This window comes from Bufo gargarizans, chromosome 6 (genome assembly GCF_014858855.1).
Source record: "Bufo gargarizans isolate SCDJY-AF-19 chromosome 6, ASM1485885v1, whole genome shotgun sequence".
Taxonomy (NCBI): Eukaryota; Metazoa; Chordata; class Amphibia; order Anura; family Bufonidae; genus Bufo; species Bufo gargarizans.
The window spans coordinates 344,598,998-344,620,390 of NC_058085.1; the positions used below are offsets into that span (position 1 = coordinate 344,598,998).

Genomic DNA, 21,393 nt, shown 5'->3' on the forward strand with positions numbered 1-21,393 from the left:
TTAATGCCATCTTTCCCTATGTTGGTACGCCCATAAGGAGACCCCACTAACATCGGTCGGGCAGGACCGCTGTGTAATCCCTCACATTGTGCTCTCCTGTAATGAGGATGTTCCATGTGACTGACTTGTACCGCTGCTGCGGTTTGCGGTTAGTTCTTCTTCTCTGAAGTTGAACCCCGATAGACATGTGAATAAACAGTAATTATCTGTAGTAGTTGCTGCGCCAGTTTGTAGTCGATCTCGTGCAGGGACATGTCAGGAACCGGCGGACCGCCATCTCTTTAATTGGCACCGTTGCATACGGCTCATTAACCTGCTGTCTTAAAGGGAACCTGTCACCGGGATTTTGTGTATGGAGCTGAGGACATGGGTTGCTAGATGTCCGCTAGCACAGTGTTTCCCAACCAGCGTGCCTCCAGCTGTTGCTAAACTACAACTCCCAGCATGCCCGGACAGCCTTTGGCTGTGCAGGCATGCTGGGAGTTGTAGTTTTGCAACACCTGGAGGCACACTAGTTGGGAAACACTGCGCTAGCACATCCGCAATACCCAGTCCCCATAGCTCTGTGTGCTTTTATTGTGTAAAAAAAAAACAATGATTTGATACATATGCAAATTAACCTGAGATGAGTCCTGTCCCTGACTGATCTCACATACAGGACTCCTCCCAGGTTAATTTACATATGTATCAAATCAGGTTTTTTTTACACCATAAAAGCACACAGAGCTATGGGGAGTGGGTATTGCGGATGTGCTAGCGGCCATCTAGTAACCCATGTCCTAAGCTCTACACACAAAATCCAGGTGACAGGTTCCCTTTAAGTAGTTAAAAGGGTTGCCCCAGGATTAGAAAAGCATGATTTTTCAAAAACAGTCCCTCACCAGTCCACAGGTTGTGTTTGGTATTGCACTTCATTCATTTTCATAGAGCTGCGCCGCACTACCAGACACAATCCGTGGACAGGTGCGGCACTGCTTTTGGAACAAACCCTTTTAATCCCAGAGGCCACCTACACACCGTGCGGATTACATGCAGTATTTCCACTTTGATTCTCCTGCGGAAAGACCGCGCTGTATAATACAGTACCAGTAAAATGTATGAGATTTCACGAATCTGATGTGCACTTTGCTTCCACAATCTGTGCAGAAATTGTACCAATTCTTTGGGCGGATTTTACTCTTTTTAGTGCAGGGATGTGATCTGCGGCAAAACCATTTCAAATCTGCACCAAAACCCACAAGTAACACGTGCGGTAACATTGAGGGTGGAGCAGTGGTGCAGCACAGGGTTAATTACAGTAATAGCAGTTATTGAACATTGAATTGGGCAATACATGTAAGATAAATGCCGGCTGAATTTCGGGAGGAACCGTCCATTATCAAGAGTGTATGCCGGCTCCTTACTCTCTCCCATGTACAATCCATTGTTCCTGTGGAGAGAGTAGCTTTTTCCCGTCTCCCTGTTCGGGACACATGTACTCTCAGCCAAGCCGAGCATGCATGTGGGGCTGAGAGATAGCTGCCTGGGATGTCTGATGCTGGCATTACATGTTGGCTTTGACCACGACACGTGACATGGCCGAAAGATCACGCCATCTTTGCCCACTAGCGGAATGGGGTTGCATTGCGAACCACAAGTTACTGCGACGGTCGCAAGGCTAGCGCGCTCGGGTTTCTTCCATCTGTCAGATAACACTGCTACAGGTCGCAGCGTAGCCCTATTCATTTTTTGCTAGCTGTGATGTTGGAAGCACTACGGTGCGATCTCTGGACGTGTCCTGGCTAAAGTCGCCATGTAGCCCCAGCCTATTAGTAGAAGCTAATGTTGATAGAGCCTGGTGAACGGCCATGAGGCTGTTTATTGAGATAAGCGGCGCCGGAAGTGCCCTGCGGCTGCTTCTCTCCCCACATTATCAGCCCAGAGCTGTGGGATTGTCACTTGCAGCTCTCAGCCGCACTCAGACTTTCAGAAGTGACTCTGCGCTGTGAGCGAGGCGGATGTGATACGACCGCGGACGTCGTTATTCTGTTTGTTTGTGTTGCCGGGTGATTATTGTCTCAGCGTCCTTTATCAGTGTCAAAGGTTTTAGGTGCCCAACCTGCTTCATGTGATACGCCCTGATTATACCGAGTGAGTCCCGGAACTGCTCAGCGGTACAGACAAAAGTCCTTTCCGTACGCCATGTCGGACATAACAGCTGTATAGATGGCATTTGGGGGTGGAGGGGGTGAACCAACATCAGGGGGCAAACCATAAAATTTTTGCCAAACCCCACCTATTCCTCCAGAAAGAGACCCCCGGTCAAGATCTGTTGAGGCCCCCTCAAAAGGCATACGCTGCCATATATTGGGGCCTGCATAATGCTGCCACATAGGGGATTCATAATGCTGCCACATAGGGAATTTATAATGCTGCCACATGGGGCCTGCGTAGTGCTGCCACGTGGGGCCTGCGTAGGGCTGCCACGTGGGGCCTGCGTAGGGCTGCCACGTGGGGCCTGCGTAGGGCTGCCACGTGGGGCCTGCGTAGGGCTGCCACGTGGGGCCTGCGTAGGGCTGCCACGTGGGGCCTGCGTAGGGCTGCCACGTGGGGCCTGCGTAGGGCTGCCACGTGGGGCCTGCGTAGGGCTGCCACGTGGGGCCTGCGTAGGGCTGCCACGTGGGGCCTGCGTAGGGCTGCCACGTGGGGCCTGCCTAGGGCTGCCACTTGGGGCCTGCCTAGGGCTGCCACTTGGGGCCTGCCTAGTGCTGCCAGCCATTTCAGCTGCTATGTGGTTATTAGAAGTGGGGGGTCTAGTTTTCGGCCTGGCCCCAATTTCCTTTCTTCAGGCTCTATAAATCTGCCTCTATCCTAGCAATCATTAGTCAGAAGGTCATGCTCTCCTACCAGGGACAGGAGGAGGACAGTGAGGTAAGCTGGCCCTAGATGGTGCAGGTATGCGGCTTGAACTAGCATTGGAGCCCCTATTGATTTTTGCTTTGTGGCTCCTCTGCCCTTTGTAAGCTGCTGTAGTGCCAGCAGACAAATAGCGGTACAAACCTCGTCCACATATAGAGCTATACGCTGCCTAAATAATACCGTAGCCGGCACTACAATATAAGCAGCCATCGGGGAGGAGGATAAGAGTGGACTGCATGTCAGGTGGATGGGGCTGTGAATGGTGGAGGTCCTAGTGTCCCTGGAACGAATAATCGGGGGGTGTAAGAGCTCATACCTGCCCCCACATAACTCCAAACACATCTACAAATAGTTCCGCCAAGTATACATTCAGCATAGTGTCTGTGAAGCCCAGGCTGTTACCAGTGCACATAGTAACCTCTCTGACTCGTTCCAACCCTATGTTTGGCATATACCCAGCGAACACTCCCAGCGCATACATCAAACATGTCCTCGGAGCTCCATTTACCCGAGTGTCCTTTTGGCCTCTGTTGGGCCGGTATACATCGGCATTACCTTATTTTCCACTGTATAGGAAAGTACATCATACCGCTCTGTCCTGCACACCACATACATCACCAGTCGCTGTGTAGTACAATGTATCAGCCAGTTCTAAATAATTAGATATACGTTACATTACTTATCTTCTGCTCCTCTTTATAATCCAGAGCAGCAGTCACAATTCTGCTGGTTGTCATTGGAAACTGTCAACAAGCTTGTTGACAGACACGCCCCGAACAGGCTACCTGAACTATTATACCTGGGCTGAGAAGGATTGTTTTCTTTTGACACTTGTACATTTTCTGTGTAAAGATATTTCACATTGAATCAACAAGCATTGCTAGGGGACTTCGGCCTGGGGGCATATCCTTTCTGCTATAGCTATTTCCCTATCACAACTCAGGAAAGCATGTCCTTTCTGCTGCAGCTCTCTCTCTCTCTCTCTCTAACAGCTGAAGGGGCATGTTCTTTCTGCTGCAGCTCTCTCTCTCTCTCTCTCTCTCTCTAACAGCTGAAGGGGCATGTTCTTTCTGCTGCAGCTCTCTCTCTCACAGCTCAAGGGGCATGTATTTTCTGCTGTAAATCTGTCCCTATCACAGCTCAGGGGGGTGCCTTCTCTACTGCAGCTCTCTATCACAGGATCAGGGTGTCCTTTCTGCTGCAGCTCTCTCCCTATCACAGCTCAGGGGGCATGTCCTTTCTGCTGCAGCTCTCTCTTATCACAGCTCAGGGGGCATGTATTTTCTGCTGTAAATCTGTCTCTACTGCAGCTCTCTATCACAGGATCAGGATGTCCTTTCTGCTGCAGCTTTCTCCCTGTAACTGTTACAGCTTCTATCATTAGATATGGCAGGTGTTAGTCAAAAGATGGAACTGAACATGTGCGACCACCTCAGCAAGGTGGACTGAGAAATAAGGAAAAGAACAAACAGCAGTTGGCGCTATACAGATGCATTTTATTCAATGACTCACTGTACTAACTATTTAATTACATCCAGTTACAAAAGTATTCAGATCCAGGCGCTGGTTTGAAAAAAGTAGAATATTTTTTTTCATGTGACAACCCCTTTAACTTTTCTTGTCAATGAAATCTATATATTCATTGGTGGTCACTGTGTTGGTCAGTTACTCTCTCACTATACATACATCACATTGTGGAGATGTAGCAGAGCTGAATTTGTCATTTGTGCATTGTCATGACGTACTGCTGTCATACAAACTGAACTCTGCTACCTCGGTGTACTCTCCTCTTCTCGGTAAGTAGGTTGAGTATGATAGCATATGGCAGCAGAAGTATCTGAGCGGTGGCATACGCTGAGACGGCGTCCGCACCGTTGATTATCCAGCTTATGTGTTTTTATTGTTTCCCGTCTTATCCATCAAGAAATGAGTAGATTAGTTTGGAAAGCAGGTGGCGGTGGGAGAGATTAGCGCCTAATTCTCTGCACATTACGGGCAGATTATATCTCAGACCGTGCCATTGATTGCGTTAATTCCGCTCGTTTTTCTACATTTGCTAATTGAATTTAATGGAAAATATTCATTGTGGTCGGGCGATGGAGTTAGTGCCAGTGGGGTGCAGGTAAAGCACATCGAGGTCTAGTGCAATTAAAGGGATTATCCATAGCGTGCATTTACAGGACCGTGCCTTCTCTTCGTAGACATGACTCTTTTGTCCTCGCAACCTGAAGCCCTGGAAGAGTCTCCATCTGCTGCGTCTACGGCGGAGAACTCCGAGATGAGGATGCTGGAGAAGAGGTCCAAGGTCATCGAGGAGCTGCTACAGACGGAGCGCGACTACCTGAGAGACCTGGAGACCTGCGTGGAGCACATCATGCTCCCCCTACAGGCCACCCAGGTAAGAGCCCCACTTATTGCATCAAAACCCACATTGATCGCAAATGTTACAAAATGTTGCCAAATATATATATATATTGTCAATTTGCCTCTGTTTTCAGGACCCCTGCCTGCTGTCGGTGAATGGAAAGAGGCCGAAAACATGTACAGGCCTAATACTTCTAACAGCTGAGGTTTTGCTACAGTTGTGTCCTGTTTTGGATGTGTTCACATTGGAGGATTTTATGGATTGGATACAATTGTAGCAAACTCTCAGCTGTGAGTGTGAGTTCTATAGCAGCTACAGCCTCTGCAGATAAACAAGAGTGTTCCCATTCACTGACAGCAAGCATATGAAGCTTATTCTAGACGTTCTATGACAATATTTACATATTTTTGCCATTAGCCTTTCTATTAGTCGACGTACGATGTTCATTGCATTTAATTAACACTTTGATTTCTGGAACAGATGACAAATGTGGATTATGATGTTCTGTTTGGAAATATTCATTCGGTGATTAACGTGACGACGATGTTCTTGGGAGCGCTGGAGAACTGCGACTCTGTCGGTGAGTGTGTGGTTTATATACTCGGCTTCTACAGGGTGATGTAACCAGATACAAATGCCATTCCTCTATTATTCCTGCTAGCAGTTTGCATTGAAGGTCCAGATGGGTATTACCAGTTTGGGTGGAAATCCCTGCACTTTGTGACACTGACGGCACAGATTGGATAGTGTCAGATTTTGCAGGGGCACACCCCCAACTGGTAACTCCCAGAACCCGCTAGCAATTCATGCACAACTTCTAGTAGGAATAATAGAGGAACGGCACAACATAGAGATATCAGAATAAATGGTTCAGAATTGTTATTACAAGGGGAATGCAAGTAGTTTTCAAAACGGACATGTCACAGGAGGTGATGGCATCATTTTAAAGGGGCAATCTGCTGTGGAAAACCACAAAAAATGACCCCAATGATGAGCAGCAGATGACAACGACCCATAACTGCAACGCAGCGTTACAACCTGTATTCTGTGGGTCTTTATACAGGTTTGATTTTCCTTGAGCACCGGATGCCGCTGGAGCTTGTGTACAAGGAGTATTGCCAGAATCACGAGGAGACCCTCGCGCTGCTGGAAGCCTATGAGAAGAACGAAAAGTTCCAGAGAAGCCTGCAGGAGTGTATCGCGACTGTGAAGTAAGACGGAGACCATGCCATAGTCCTTTACAATAGCGAGATAGAGATAAGCGGCTGTCAGACACATTTGGCTCTGCTTATCTCCCAAATTAATAAATAAGAAGTCATGTTCAAGGGGTATTCCTGTCTCAGACATTGATGGCATAGCGCCAGGATATGCCATTAGTGTCTTAGGTGCGGGTCCCATAGGTGCCCCCTGAAGTGAAGTAGAGCGCATTGTGCATGCTCGGCCACTCACCGGTATGGGACTGCTGGAAATAACTGAGCTAGAACTCCCATGGTGGGTGGCAGCACTTCCAGAGCTTCTGTAGAGGCGGCTGCGCTTGCTCAGTGAGCCCTCCATTCACTTCTTTGGAAGTTTCCAAAATAATCGAAAGCGCTCGCTTGACTATTTGGAGAGCGCACTGCACATGCACGGTGCACTCTCCTTCACTTTGGGGGCCCCTTTCTGGTGATAGGTGCAGGTCCCACCTCTGGGACCCATTCCTATCTGGTGTTGATGGCATACCCTAACGATATGTCATCAGTATCTGAGATGGGCCAGCCCCTAGACCTTAGGTTGTTGGGGTGCTGTAGATCTTGGTGGGCTCTGACAACCATTATTTAGCATATTAAGGCACTGTTACTGGGGAAGGGACCACCATCCATTTATTTTCTCCACCAACAATGGCCTGGCCATGATTTTTGAGAAGTAGAGCCCTGAGGAAGGTCACATAGCAAAGAGTTATAAGGCCACCATGGGTTGTGCCCCGTCTTCTACTGTGCCTTTTAGCAGCTGCCTCTATGTTACATACTCCTATGGTCCGCCAATGGTTGCGGATCCCACTGTCGGCGGGCAGGGTTAGGTTCTCTCCGCCGGCTCCAGTCACAGTGCTGTTTGTTTCAGTGGTCTATCAGGCAAATGTTTCATGTTACGTCCGTCCCTTTAGATCTCTCTTCTGCATTGTGCCTCTCTTAGTGGTGCATACCAGAACTGAACACAGGAGCTTACTATTCATTACCAGCTCCCCGTGTCCTTTACCCCATGATAACCGTACAATACGTTTCTTTGGCTTTTCCTAGCGTGGGCTGTAACTGTGTTTGTGTTCTTTTTCCGCTTCCTTCCCTCTCTTTGTGCTGTTCGGTGACACAGGAGCCTCTACCAAGAATGGTGAGTAGTTCTTTAGATCTCCTTGTTGTAAAAATATATATTTTATATGTTCTTAAAGAGGACCTCTAACCTCTCCCGGCATGTCTTGTATCCTCCATGTAATAATAACTCTGGAGCATCCATTCTTATAACTCCATGTTGTGCCATTCCTTTATTATTCCTTTTACAAGTTAAGGTTTGCAGTGATGGCTCATATGGGTGTTACCAGTTTGGGGGTGTGTCCCTGCACGGTCTAACACTATCCAATCAATGCTGGAGACTATGCAGGGACACCCCCCCTAACTGGTAACACCCATCTAGATCTTCATTGCAAACTGCTACAATTCATTCATAACTTCTAGCAGGAATAATAAAGGAATGGCACATCATAGCGTCATAGGAATAGATGCTTATTATTACATGGGGGATGTAAGTAATTACTACTCCAGACCTGTCGGGAGAGGTGATAGGTGCTCCTTGACTGTTGATATGCCATAAATGTCTGAGTTTGGAATGCCAGTTTAATTTGGGCACTGGGTGCAATATCTTGATGGAACCATGTCATTTGGCTGTGTAAACCCGCCATATAGCTGCAGAAAGTAACTTGGTGTAGATGCAGCCCTTGTGTTATATTATTTCAGATTAGAATTTTGGTTCAGTCTTTTTTTCATATAATCATTGCAGGAAAGCTGGGTGACAACCTTTAGAGTGGGCATTACAGCTTCCACAGGGGTTGTCAGGTATATGCAGTGAGAAGGGAGCGGCACATTACGGCATTACTAGACACCTTTCTTTGTAGGGGTTGTCCACTATTTACAATCTCTTTTTGTTAGAAAGCTGCCCCCTAAAAGCTGATCGCTGATTGTAATGGGCCGCCAGCAATCCGCTATGAACTGCACCCACCTGGCAGCAAGTGCTCCGTTTCCCTACAGCACCACCACAGGAGAGATGAAGTATTACACCATGTCTATTGAAATCAATGGCAGTCGGCATAATCTGTGGACATGTTGAGTCCTCCAGAGAGATGCTTAGTGTACTCCCTCTCGGGCCACGGCTCATTAGCACCCTATAAAAAAATGCCAGATGAGCCCATTGATTGCACAGAGTGGGATGTGAAAATGACATTAAAGGGGCTTTTCCTGTTTCAGGATAGGTGATCACTCAGATTAATAAGGGGTCTGACTATTTGTTTTTCTAGTTTTCTTGCTTGTGAACTCAGTGCATTCTCTAACTTGTCCCACAGGGGGCGCACCAATTATATAAACCTGGGTTCGTTTCTCATCAAGCCTGTGCAGAGGATAATGCGTTACCCCTTACTCCTCATGGAGCTTCAAGGGGCGACCCCGGAGTCTCACCCGGACAAGAACCCCATCAAGGAAGCTGTACGAGCGGCGAAGGAGATCAACGTCAACATTAACGAGTACAAACGACGGAAGGATCTGGGTGAGTCGCGGGTTCCCCTGCGTTAAAGGGATTGTCTCATTAGACTGTGGAGGAAGTTGCTGTAATATTACATGGCGGTATGAATCAACAGGACATCTTCACCTGTGAGGGGCTGTCCCCGGAGCTGAAGAAGCTTCCACCTGCTGCTAGATTGGCAGGGACAGACATCTTGCTCGGTGCTACCAATTTGTCAATCTACCGGTAGGTGGCGACTTCTTCACCTGCGAGGACACGCCCTTCCATGTGAAGAAGTCCGGCTGATGAGACCAATCTATTGACTAATCTCTACATGGTAGTCATTCAGATTCGTCCATGGGCTGCCCGAGTGAGAGGGTACTGAGCAGGCTATCCTCTACGTGACGTCCATGTGTCGTATTTGGACGTTTAGACAGGATTGAAAGACCCCTTTAAATCATGTCTTTTAAAATATAAAATGAATCACTGTCTGATTAGTGGGGGTCCGACTTCCTAGCCCCTCCAATCGCGAGAGCGGGATTCCATCTCCCCCATTTGAACAAACTGGTGGTCAAGCTTTATTCAAAACCTATGGGACTGATGAGGATAGCTGAGCGCTACACTGCCCTCTCCGGCTGTCCCATAGGGAGTGACCACCTCAAAAAGGGGAAATGGGGCCCTAGTTCTCACGACAGTCTGACCCCACCAGTCATCCAGTGGATAAGTGAGAAGTTGTCATTTTTGGGACAACCCCTTTAAGGTGAGCATACACCATAGAGAGTGTGCATGTCTTCTCACTGCTTCCAGATACCTGTGAGATCAGAAGGATCAAGCTTATTAAAGTACAACATGCTCGATCCTTCTTTTCCCTATCCTCTATAGGAGGAGAGTCAGGGCACCCCCATAAACATTAGATGGTCCCGCCGAAATCCTAGTCCTCCACATATGACAATTAACTGGCGATTATCCTTCACAGTGGTCAAGTACCGGAAAGGAGATGAAGAGAGTCTGATCGACAAGATCTATAAACTGAATATCCACTCCATCATCAAGAAATCCAACCGGGTGAGCAGCCACCTGAAGCATCTCACCGGACTCTCCCCTCAGGTAATGGAGCTTGATAAATGGGATCCGTGATTTTACGGAAACAGCTCCCCTCTTGTCCATAGGCTATGTCTGGTATTGCAGCCACAAGGAATAGTTCAGTATAAGAAATGGTGTTGGTCGTGGTCATAATAACCTAAAAAGAAATGCCAATTTCATTGCCAGATTAAAGACGAAGCGTTTGAGGAGACGGAGAAGAACTTCAGAATGCAGGAGCGGCTGATCAAGTCCTTCATCCGTGACCTATCTGTCTATCTCCAGCACATCAGGGTGAGGCCTTGATAGCAGTGCCGTAAATCTTGAAACGTTGTCCCATGCGAGGGGCCCTCCGCTCATATCCTCCAGGGTTAATTAGTAACATTACGAGACGTGTTCTCTGTATGCGTGCCCTCGGGGTTACACTTTGAACTTGTAAATAGTCAGGGGCATCTGAATTCATAAATGTATGACTTTTTCCCTTGTGAAACCTGACCATAGACACAAAGATTCATCCCGGTCAGACAATCAGTGTGTATGAAAGTTCTTCCTTAAAGGGGATGTCTGAAGGGGGGGCCACAAAGGCCATCTTATTCACTGAAGCACCTGATATATCCATACATTGCACAGATAACTCTTTGATTTCAATGGAAATTGAGTAATGTTCAATTTCCCATGTGGTGGTGCTGTACGGGAATTGAGCACTTACCACTTGTTTCCCTCACAGATTACAACTGATCAGTGATCGCCTTGTGATCAGTTTATTCACCGTACTCTTCAACTGAACAACCCCTTTAAGGTGTACGTCCAGTGATGGTCAGCTGCCAATATGTAGTTTAAATTTTTTATTGACGTGAGATTAACCCAATTAAACCAGCCATACTGACTGGTAGGGTTGATCCTACTGATTAAAATGATATCTGACTTGTGAATATCTGTTGCGGCGTTGCAGAGAAAAAAGGCTTTTATTCTTTAAGCAAATGAGGACTGCAGTGCATCGAGAGGCGGGGCCTGACCACCAGTTCACCTCTGCTGGCCACACCCCTCCATACACTGAAGCCCTCATCGCTATCAAAACTAAAAGTATTTTTTTTCAGGAGTGCCGCAGTGGATTTTCACAAGACTGGTGTCATTTTAATCAGCAGGATCAACCTTCCCAACCAGTATGCCTGGTTTAATGACGTTGATCCTGCTGATAAGTGCTCTTTAAAGGGGTTGCCCATAATTAGAAAGTTCTGGCTGTTTTGTAGTTCAGTTTAAGGTTGCGGACAGGTGTGGCGCTCTTTTTAAAAGAAAGCAGACTTTTTTTCTAATCCCGTAAAATCCCTTTAAGTAGGAGACTTTTGTAAAATATTAATAAACTTAGTCCAAGTGGGACATGACCTTACGGTTCCTTTGATGTGACGTTACAGGGAACGCCCCTTATAATTGCTATGTAGGAGAAGATCCTGGATTGTAACTGGAAAAAGACCTATTCTGCAGCCCATTATTGTGAATAAAGCTCATTGTATAATGGAAAGTTATACTTCAGCACACGTCTTGTCCTAAAATGCGGTGCATGGCAAAAATGGCACAAGTCAATTCATCAAAAAGTCCAATGTACCATAACTGGTGTATTTTGGTGGTATATTGCTATTCCTTATAGCTGGCTTACATGTATGTGAAAAAATAGCGCTTCTGTAATACATTTATGCGTTTTATGACCCCCTTAGCCACACCCCTTTTGTAGAAATTTTTCAAAATTGTTGAGATACCTGCAATTTTTTTTCCCGACTTTGATGAATATTGAAGCCATGTGTTACCCCCGGACTATCCAATGCAAGGAATAGCAACTACGGCAGTCCAGCTGTGATGAAACTACAACTCCCAGCATGCACACTTGCTTGACTGTTCTTAGTACTGATATAGAAGTGACTGGAGCATGCTGGGATTTGTAGTTTCACAACAGCTGGGGGTAGCTGACATCTTATCTAGTAGAAAAGGCCAGGAGCTGACTAGGACAGAGAGGTGTGAACTGACCCTTATTGGTGCATAGTGACCCATCCTCCCTGCTACAGACGGTGTGCGTCCGGCCTTCACTGTAATAGACATTCCCAAACCGGGTTTTACTTGTGTTTTCTAGGAATCCGCCTGTGTGAAAGTTCTGGCTGCCATGAGCATGTGGGACTTGTACACGGAGAAAGGAACCAGTGACCTGGAGAAATTTCAGAAGGCTCATCGTCACATCAGCGAGAAGCTGTTCGCAGAATTTGTGAGTGCTCGTCGTAGAAATCTCCCTTGTTGATTTTATTATAAATCTATATATTTACGGTAAAATTCCCTTAAAAGGAGTCTGTCAGCAGCTTTGACCATGCTAAACTGCTCACAGCACTAGGTAGGGGACAGATAGAGCAGGCCACACATACTTTTTGTGGAGCTTTAATCATTAGAAGTAGTGAGAATATGAAGTTTTATTCTGCCAGGTTCTGCTCCTGCAAGTGTCCAGAAGGCAGAGCTTCACTGTGACATGCTCTCTGAGCTGAGTTGCTTTGTACACTTCTCCTACACTCCAAGTGACTGATGTAGTGCTCTCCTTGTTGGATGCTACATCAGTCACTCAGAGGAGAGGGGCTGTGAAGCAGCTGAGTGCAGAGAGCACTTCACAGTGAATCTCTGCCTCCTGGGCACTTGCAGGAGAGGAACCTTGCAGAATAAAACTTCATATTCACACTACTCCTGATAATAAAAACTCCACAAAACGTATGTTTGTCCTGCTCTCCCCAAAAAAACTCCCTTTTATCCACCATCAATAGGACTGATAGATGTCAGATTATCCATAGTCTGGATTATCAGATTGACAGCTCAGTTTTCTGCTAATTCCACATTATTTAGAAGTTTTGCATAAAATTATTTCTGGGTTATCAGATCCCAGATTCAAAGATGTTCAGGGTATATAAATGAATCATATACTATAGCAATAGCGTTACTGCTATGGTCATGCTGCAGTATAAGGAGAGGAAATGTTAATCTTATTTTCTGTATTTTTGTCTCACAGAAAGAGCGAACCGAGAAGTTGGTGATCTCCCCCTTGAATCAGCTGCTCACCATGTTTGCCGGACCTCACAAGCTGGTGCAGAAACGCTTCGACAAGCTCCTGGACTATCACAACTGCACCGAGCGAGCGGAGAAACTGAAGGACAAGAAGACCCTGGATGAGCTGCAGTCGGCCAGAAACAACTATGAAGCTCTGAACGCCCAGCTCCTGGATGAGCTGCCCAAATTTCACAATTACGCCAAGGAGTTGTTTGCGAACTGCGTCCGTGGCTACGCTAACGCCCACTGTGACTTTGTGAAACTCGCCTTGGAGGAACTGAAACCACTTCTATCAGTAAGTCCCATCTCCTCATGTAATATCCCTGATGGAGTCTAATCCATAGCAATCAATGTCCCTGTGTTTCCTCTGGTGGTAAGTGGGAGCAGTAAGCGTTGACATACAGAATATCTGACAGATGCCAAACAAGAAGTATTGCTCCAGTTCGCCCGCTATACAGTCCCGGATGCACAGAAGTGTGCGGAAACGCCACAGTAACCACGAAACACCGGCAAAGGAAATCCAGCGTCCAATAAAAGATTGTGGAGACCTTATTTGTGTGTCTTTTTAAAATCCAGGAAAAAAAACACCAGATCTGATAATTCAAAAACATAATTCGGTTATGGTAGCGGAATCCATAACGGGATTCGTAGATAACCCGAAACTTGTACGCCAAAGTTGAAATACAAGTTCGCTCATCTCTAGCCGTTGTATGATTTTATGCCATGAATAAGGATCATTATTGTCCGATTCAAAACGCGTAGGTATTGTGTGCCTCCTTGGTGTTTTTTTATTTTTCTGGATTTTAAATAGACGCACAAATAAATTCTCTGCGGCTTTTTATCCGATGCTGGATTTCCTTTGCCGGTGTTTCAGAATATTTAACATGTCCACCAAATTAAAGGGGTTATCCAATTTCACAAACAGCCCCCTCATGTGCTGGGCCCCTCAGAGGGAATATACTTACCCTGCTCTCCGGTCCTGGTCCCCGCACCGCCGCTGCTGCTTCTCCCTGTACACGGATGAAAACATCCGGTGTCGGGGGGGAGCAGCCAATGGCAGGCGGGGACTGGGACGAGCCTCTCTAGCGTTACCCCTGATGCTAGAGAGGCTCGCCCCCCCAGCATCGCGGGTGACTCTAGGGAGGCTCGTCCCAGTCCCCGCCTGGCATTGGCTGCTCCCCCCCGACACCTGATGTTTTCATTCGTGTTCTTCCATTTTGCAAACAGTTGGAGGCAGCGGGCTTAGTGGCTGAAAACATAAAAGAGCTGATCCTCACCGATCCTTTGCCACTTCTCTTCCGATGCTGCTGCTGCTGCTCTCTACTTCCTGCTTCTGTTTCGGCACAGAAAATGCCTTCTCGGTCAATAACTGGCCGCTAAGGTGACCCACCACTGATCGGCTGAGCTGGAATTTCCTGTGCATTTAGACAGGAACAGGAAGTGGAGAGCAGCGACCGCAACGGAAGAGCAGGGGCACAGGTTTAGTGAGGTGAGTATTGCTTCTTAAAGGGCATCTGTCAGCCAGATCAACCCTAATAAACCAGTCATCGTGCCTGGTAGGGCTGATTCTGTTGATTAAAAAAAAATCCCTGTCTTTCCAGGATCTGTTGCAGTATTTAGGGGAAAAAAAGTGTTTTTAAAATATGTGAATTAGGCGCACCGAGGACAGGCCCTAGGCACTTGGTGCACCATGGTTCTTCCACTCTGCTCCTACCTGTATGTATGGCCCTGTCAATTAAGTGGAGGAACGAGTGTCCAGGGAGGCACAGCAGAGGAGCTAAGATCATGGAGTGGCTCGGTCCCACCCTTGGTGCACTTATTCCCTAATTTGAATATTTTTGTAAAAGGTATGATTTTACCAACTGGTGAGGGGAAGAAAGGTATGATTTTACTCAGCGGGGTCAGCCCTACCAGGCATTAGGACTGGTGTAGTCGGGTTGATCCTGCTTACACATGCCATTTAATCCACTAGAAGGGCTCATGCACACAAACATATTTTTTTATCTTGTCCGTTCTGTTTATTTATTTTGCTGCCCTTATGCTGGACCTTTTACTTCAATGCCACCGCAAAAAACGGAAATAACTCCATATGCATTCGTTGTCCGCACGGCCATTCTGCAAAAAAATAAAAAACATGTCCTATAATTGTCCGCTTCCGGGTTGTTCCATAAAATGCTGAATGCACATGGCCGGTATCAGTGTTTGGCGGATTTGCAATTTGCGTGCCGCAAAACACCTAACAGTCGTGTGCATGAGCCCTAGGGGTGCATTCACACAACTGTATGTATTTAAAGATCCGCAAAAAATACGGATGACAGTGTCTTTTCTTGTCTGCAAAACGGACAAGAATAGGAAATGTTCTGTCTTTTTTGCGGGGCCGTGGACGGAGTGTGCTGTCCTCATTTTTTGTAGCCCCATTGAAATGAATGGGTCCGCATCCAATCCTCAATAAATGCAGATCAGATGCCGACCAAAATTACGGTCATGTGAATGGAGCCTAAACCTCCGGTTGTTTGCAAATTGAAAACCACCTTTTATAGTCAGCTGTGCAGTAAAGGACTGGAGTGAACAACAGGGAGGCATTGGGCCACGTTTGATGTAAATACCATAGATCTGGAACCACATGCCTGTAGCTACCAGTCCATGATCCACTGACATGGATTCTATCCATGGACTTAGTTTGACTTAGGAAAAAAATAACTTATTATAACACCAAATTGTTGGGAGGGAACAGCCAGAACCAAATCATAAGACTCTTAACCCTACAGAATAATTGTATTTAAGGCATTCTTGACCCTGACGACTATTTGCTTTCTGTTAGCTGCTGGGGATCGGAGGCCGAGAGGGGAACCTCATTGCTTTATTCCAAGAAGAGCACAGCAAGGTTCTAGAACAGCTCCAGGTCTTCACATTCTTCCCTGAGAACCCTCCCCCGGCCAAGAAGCCTTTTGAGAGGAAAACTATTGAACGGCAATCTGCTAGAAAGACCGTACCAAGCCCGGTGAGTGATGTGCCACTACACCCCGGATACCATAGCCATTGGCTGTTTTTCTTTGGAGAATGTTCTGTTCCTAAATGAAGTCCTTTACCTACACAGGCCAAATACATCCCACAGCTGGATGAACATCGGACGTTGCTGCTCGCTAGGTACCCACCTGAAAAACTCTACCAGGCTGAACGTAACTTCAATGCTGCCCAGGACCTGGATGTCTGTGTACAGGAGGGGGATCTGGTTGGTGTCATTAAGCAGCAGGATCCAATGGGTAGTCCTAATCGGTGGCTGGTAGACAATGGAGGTGAGATGTTCAGGCTTACTTTGTCTACATGAATAAGTGCATGACTGCTGATATTTTTGTGATTTTCTTGGAGGGTACTAGCTCAGAAGCCCATTTGCTATCTTCTAGCATTGGTAATGGGATAACGTGACTCGTACTGTAAACAGAGTTGGTGGAGGCCTCTGGGCACAAAAGTTGTAGCAGCCCCCATCACCATCTCTAGAACTACCTGACCCTTACAGAGGTCGGTCCATCTGGGACATTGATGGCATATCGCTAGGATATGCCATCAGTGTCAGATGGGTGCGGGTCCCCCACTCAATATCTACAGAACGGGGGTCCCAAAGTGAAGGAGAGCACACCCCTCTTGCGTGGCGTGCTGTCCATTCATGGCTATGGGAGTTCCAAAAACGGCAGAGCGAGAGCGCTTGGCTGTTTTTGGAAGTCCCATAGCAGTGAATGAAGGGTGGCCGCACATCGTGGCTACTCTCTGCTCACTTCAGGGGCCCCATTCTGAAGATAGATACGGATCCCAGAGGTGGGACCTGCACCTATCTAACATTGATGGCATATCCCATCAATATGCCATCAGTGTCCCAGATGGGCCAACCCTTTTAAAACTGGGTGTTTTGTAGACAGACGAACCAGTGGCTCCCATAAGGCGGCCATGCCTATTAGATGAGCTTGCCAATTTTGGTGGTATGAACCAATCATCTAATGTGTACAGGAGCATCTCGATTATCATCTGATGGATCAGGGGATGAAAGACGCCGCCAGAGGTCGACGTTACTCCCCTTGTCCTAGAGAAAGCACAGGCATGTTCATCCAAATGAGGCATAGCTGTCCTTCCAAATGTTTATATGTTTCATGGTTCTATATTAAAGCCAAACCCCTATCAAAACCTAAAAATCTAGGTATGGCAGCACATAACACCAAAAGTTTGCTAATCTTTTCCAAGGCCTTCCGGATTCTCCAAAATATAAATCTGTCTGACAATTTTTTTGCTGGATTGTCTGTGGTCAACGGTGATCTTCATGCCCGAACTATCAAATAATTGGATCTAAATCTTCACCTTTGATTTGGTGACTGCATTGTGCCTGTGTTTGACTCTCTTATATTTTTATATGTCATGGTCCCTTCAAAGACCCAGTGTCTGTAATGGATAATTTCTTGTAGGCCAACCACTCTAGATGGAAGCTCCTGGAGATACAGTCATAATGGGAGTTGTAACTATTACCTACTAATGGGCCATTGTGTTTCCTTCCACAGTGACGAAAGGTTTTGTATACAGCTCCTTCTTGAGGCCGTACAACACCCGGCACAGCCATTCAGACGCATCTATCGGCAGTCATTCCTCCACCGAGTCTGGCTATGGTGGCTCCTCTCCTAATTTCTCAAGACAGAACAGCAACAGCACTTTAACCATCAACCCCAGCATCGGCTCTGTGAGTTTCACCAACCCTTCCACCGCAAGGTCTTCAATGGAGTCCTCTGGGCCGAGCAGCGGTCTCCTGGACACCAATGTTCCTTCCAAATCTAGTTTCACTGTTGAGATGGCATCAAAAAGGTTTAGTGAAACAGACTCTGGTCCACTTCCACGAATTATGGAAAAGGAGAACATGATCACCACGGACTGTGCCGAACAGAGTGACTCTAGTAGAAGGGGGAGCCAAACTGAAAACGGAAGTGTGTCAACGTTGCAGAACAGTGGAGACAAAGGGTTAAATGCAGCTAATCGCAAACCGTATAGAAAAAAGACTCCTTCACCGATGGGAAGTGACGTGGAGCCGGAAGGAGGTGATTTGGAGGGGAACCAGGTGGGACTGCTTAGATTTCTTATACCATTTAGAATTCATTATTTTATTTCCCTCCACATTTCATAAATGATCCATTGTCTTTTGGTCTATTATATCTGGTGTCACACTCCCTACTGTCAATTATAAGAATAGTGAAAAGCATTGAGGAATGCCATGACCATGTGGAAGCATGAGGCTGCAGGCTGAGGAGTGTATTTATACAGGTCATGAAACTATGAGGTGGATGATATTATTCCTTGTAAGACACATCTCAGCTGCTGCAGAGCTTCTTTATGAAAAGATATGGGATATTCTGGTCTACAGTTTATTAATATATATGAAACTGCCTCATTCTTAGGGCTCGCTCACACAAACGTTTTTTGAGTTCCGTATATGGGCCGTTTTTGCATTCCGTATACGGAACCATTCATTTCAATGGGTCCGCAAAAGATGTGGACAGCACTCCATGTGCTGTCCGCATCCGTTGCTCCATTCCGTGACCCCACAAAGATGATGAGACATGTCCTATTCCTGTCCGTTTTGCGGACAAGAATAGGCATCTCTATAATTGGCCTCCTGTTCTGTTCCGCAAATTGCGGAAGGCACACGGGCGGCATCCGTGTTTTGCAGATCCGCAATTTGTGGACGGCAAAAAAACAGCACGGTCGTGTGCATGAGGCCTTATTATTAAGAAGGCCTGTAGCAGCTGAGCATGCATTATCTCCTGCAGTAGCCAAATTCACACTTCAGTTATTAGGTCAGTTATTGTGAACAAAAACCAGTAGTCAACCCTACTAAGAGGAAAGGTATACTGGAAAGATCTGCACCTGTTCTGTGTTTTTGACCCGCTCCTGGTTTTGGTGCACAATAACTGATGAAAATAACTGAAGTGTGAACTCGACCTAAGGCATGCATTGTGTTCTGCTGCAACTGAGCATGACTTATCTCCTGCAGCAGCCGAGGCGCACATTGTGTGCTGCAGCGTCCGAGGTCTCCTCCATATCACTGGCACTGGACAGTACAATTTATCCTATCCAATCAGACTTTGCATCTGCCTTAATCCTGTTTTTCCCACAGTAATTTCCTGCAATATTGGCTCGCTTACCCTGACTAGTAATTAGACAAATTTGCTACAAGATTTTTACGAGATGACAGTTTTTTTTTTCCAGAACGGCTCAATTTTTGTCCACAGGCTATGTCCACATGGGTCTAAGCTGCACTACCAGACAGAGCCTGTCGACAAGAGTGGCGCTGTTCCTGGACAAGAACAGACCTTTTCCTGCTGCTTCATTACGTTCCTGTCTTTTTAGGTGTATTACGCAGTTTACTCATTTAAAGCGCGCTCTCCAAACGAACTCTCAGTCACCGCCAATCAGAGGGTCAAGATCCTGGAATTTCGAGATATGAATGGAAACGGCGAATGGTGGTTGGCTGAAGTAGAAGGAAGACGGGGCTACGTGCCATCCAACTATATCCGGAAGACGGAGTACACGTGAGATCGAATCTCGGCCAGGACTAACCGTTAGGACAGCATCTGTGCCTTTTTTCTGAAATGACTTTTTGATTATTATTTTTTGTGCTGCTGAAATCACTTGAACACTATTTACAGAGAATGTGGTTTTATATAGTAGGACTTGGTATCCACTAGGACGTCCGTACGAAGAGAAAGTGGTTTAAAGGCAATGGTTTGGCCAGATATGGGCCCCGTAATCCCAGTGCCTACTGGTTAAAGGGAGTGAACATGGGCAACCATTGGCGATCCACCAAGCACAAATGCTGGTATAACCTGCAAGTCAAGGCCCTGTTGGCATCTGTAGGCCTGTGGCTATAGGGGGTGTAGTTGTACCAGTATTATAGTTGGCACTATAGGTGGGGGCCTGTTACAGATTTGGGGCCCAAGTTCCATAGATATTAATTATTGACCGCCAGATATCACAGCCTCGCAACTAAACTTATGACTTTTGGGTGCAAAGTTAAACAAACCTGTTGTTCATCTTTGCATTGCAAAAGTATTCAGATCCATTCACTCCTTAGTTTCTAAGTATGGACATTTTAAAGGGGTTGTATAAAATTAGAAAAACATGCTTTCTTGAAGTAACGGCTCCAAGCCCATCCACAGGTTGGGTGTGGTATTGCAGCTCATCTCCATGGAAGTAAATGGGGCTGAGCTGCAATACCAGACACGACAGAAGTGCGCTATTCCTGGAAGAAATCGGTCATGTTTTCTCTAATCCCAGAGGAACCCTTTAAGGAAGCAGTTAAGGGAATACACACTTGTGGGATTGCATTATCTTTTTTTTATAGTGAGACAGTTTGCTGTGCTCTGATTGGCTGATAGGTCAGAGTGGTGAGGACATGCCCGCTCTGGTCTCGCCAGCCTTCGTGGATACTCCTTTGGTGGGAGTTGTGGCACTTATGATTTCTTAATTTTGTTTAAATGGAGATATTTAAGAATGGTTTCTCTTGGGGACACAAATCTCTGCTTTACATTTTCCGTAACGTGGTGACTTTTTCAGGGAACATCCACGAGTTCCGATCGACGCTCTCTCTCCAGTGTGTGGTGCAGATTGCAAAGCAGTATTACCATTTTTGTGTTCTTTTATTTTTGTAGAGGTATTAACACTGGTGGCTATGAAGGACCACACTTAAAGGGGTAGTACAGGATTTGAAAAGCATGACTGCTTCCTTCCAAAAAAAAGCGCCACCCCTGTCCACAGGTTATATGCGACATTGCAGCTCTGTCCCGCTTCAATGGAGCCGAGCAGCAATACACAGTGATGGTGCTGTTTTTGGAGGAAAGCAGCAATGTTTTTTTCTATTTCTGGACAACCCCTTTAAAGAATTTGTACAGGATTAGAAAAAAATGGCTGCTTTCGGCCATAAACAGCACCACAACTATCCACAGGTTGTATATGGTCCTGCAGCTCTGCTTCATTAAAACAATTGGATTGAGCTGCAATATATCCAACAACCTGTGGACAGGTGGCACTGTTTTTGGAAGAAAGCAGCCATGTTTCAAATCCTGTACTACCCCTTTAATGTGGTCCTTCATAGCCACCATGTTAATACCTCTAAAAAACAATAAAAGAACACAAAATGGTAATACTGCTTTGCAATCTGCACCACACACTGGAGAGAGAGCGTCGATCGGAACTCGTGGATGTTCCCT

At 46.4% G+C, this 21,393-nt stretch overlaps 1 protein-coding gene across 5 annotated transcripts in view; it reads left to right on the top strand.

Annotated features, from left to right (window-relative positions):
- Nucleotides 1-20,398, top strand: part of LOC122941031 (dynamin-binding protein-like) — a 155,513-nt gene extending 135,115 nt beyond the window's left edge. For 4 of the 5 annotated variants that reach the window (XM_044298014.1, XM_044298013.1, XM_044298012.1 and 1 more), the window contains 13 exons: nt 5,100-5,296; nt 5,744-5,843; nt 6,327-6,474; nt 7,607-7,624; nt 8,847-9,046; nt 9,978-10,108; nt 10,271-10,375; nt 12,204-12,332; nt 13,116-13,448; nt 15,975-16,154; nt 16,251-16,449; nt 17,698-18,245; nt 19,535-20,398. In XM_044298014.1, the coding sequence (XP_044153949.1) occupies nt 5,100-5,296; nt 5,744-5,843; nt 6,327-6,474; nt 7,607-7,624; nt 8,847-9,046; nt 9,978-10,108; nt 10,271-10,375; nt 12,204-12,332; nt 13,116-13,448; nt 15,975-16,154; nt 16,251-16,449; nt 17,698-18,245; nt 19,535-19,720 (2,474 nt within the window). In that variant the 3' untranslated portion in view covers nt 19,721-20,398. The remainder of the gene's footprint in view (nt 1-5,099; nt 5,297-5,743; nt 5,844-6,326; nt 6,475-7,606; nt 7,625-8,846; nt 9,047-9,977; nt 10,109-10,270; nt 10,376-12,203; nt 12,333-13,115; nt 13,449-15,974; nt 16,155-16,250; nt 16,450-17,697; nt 18,246-19,534) is intronic. The other variant, XM_044298015.1, reaches the window with a different exon arrangement.
- The last annotated feature ends 995 nt before the right edge of the window (nt 20,399-21,393 follow it).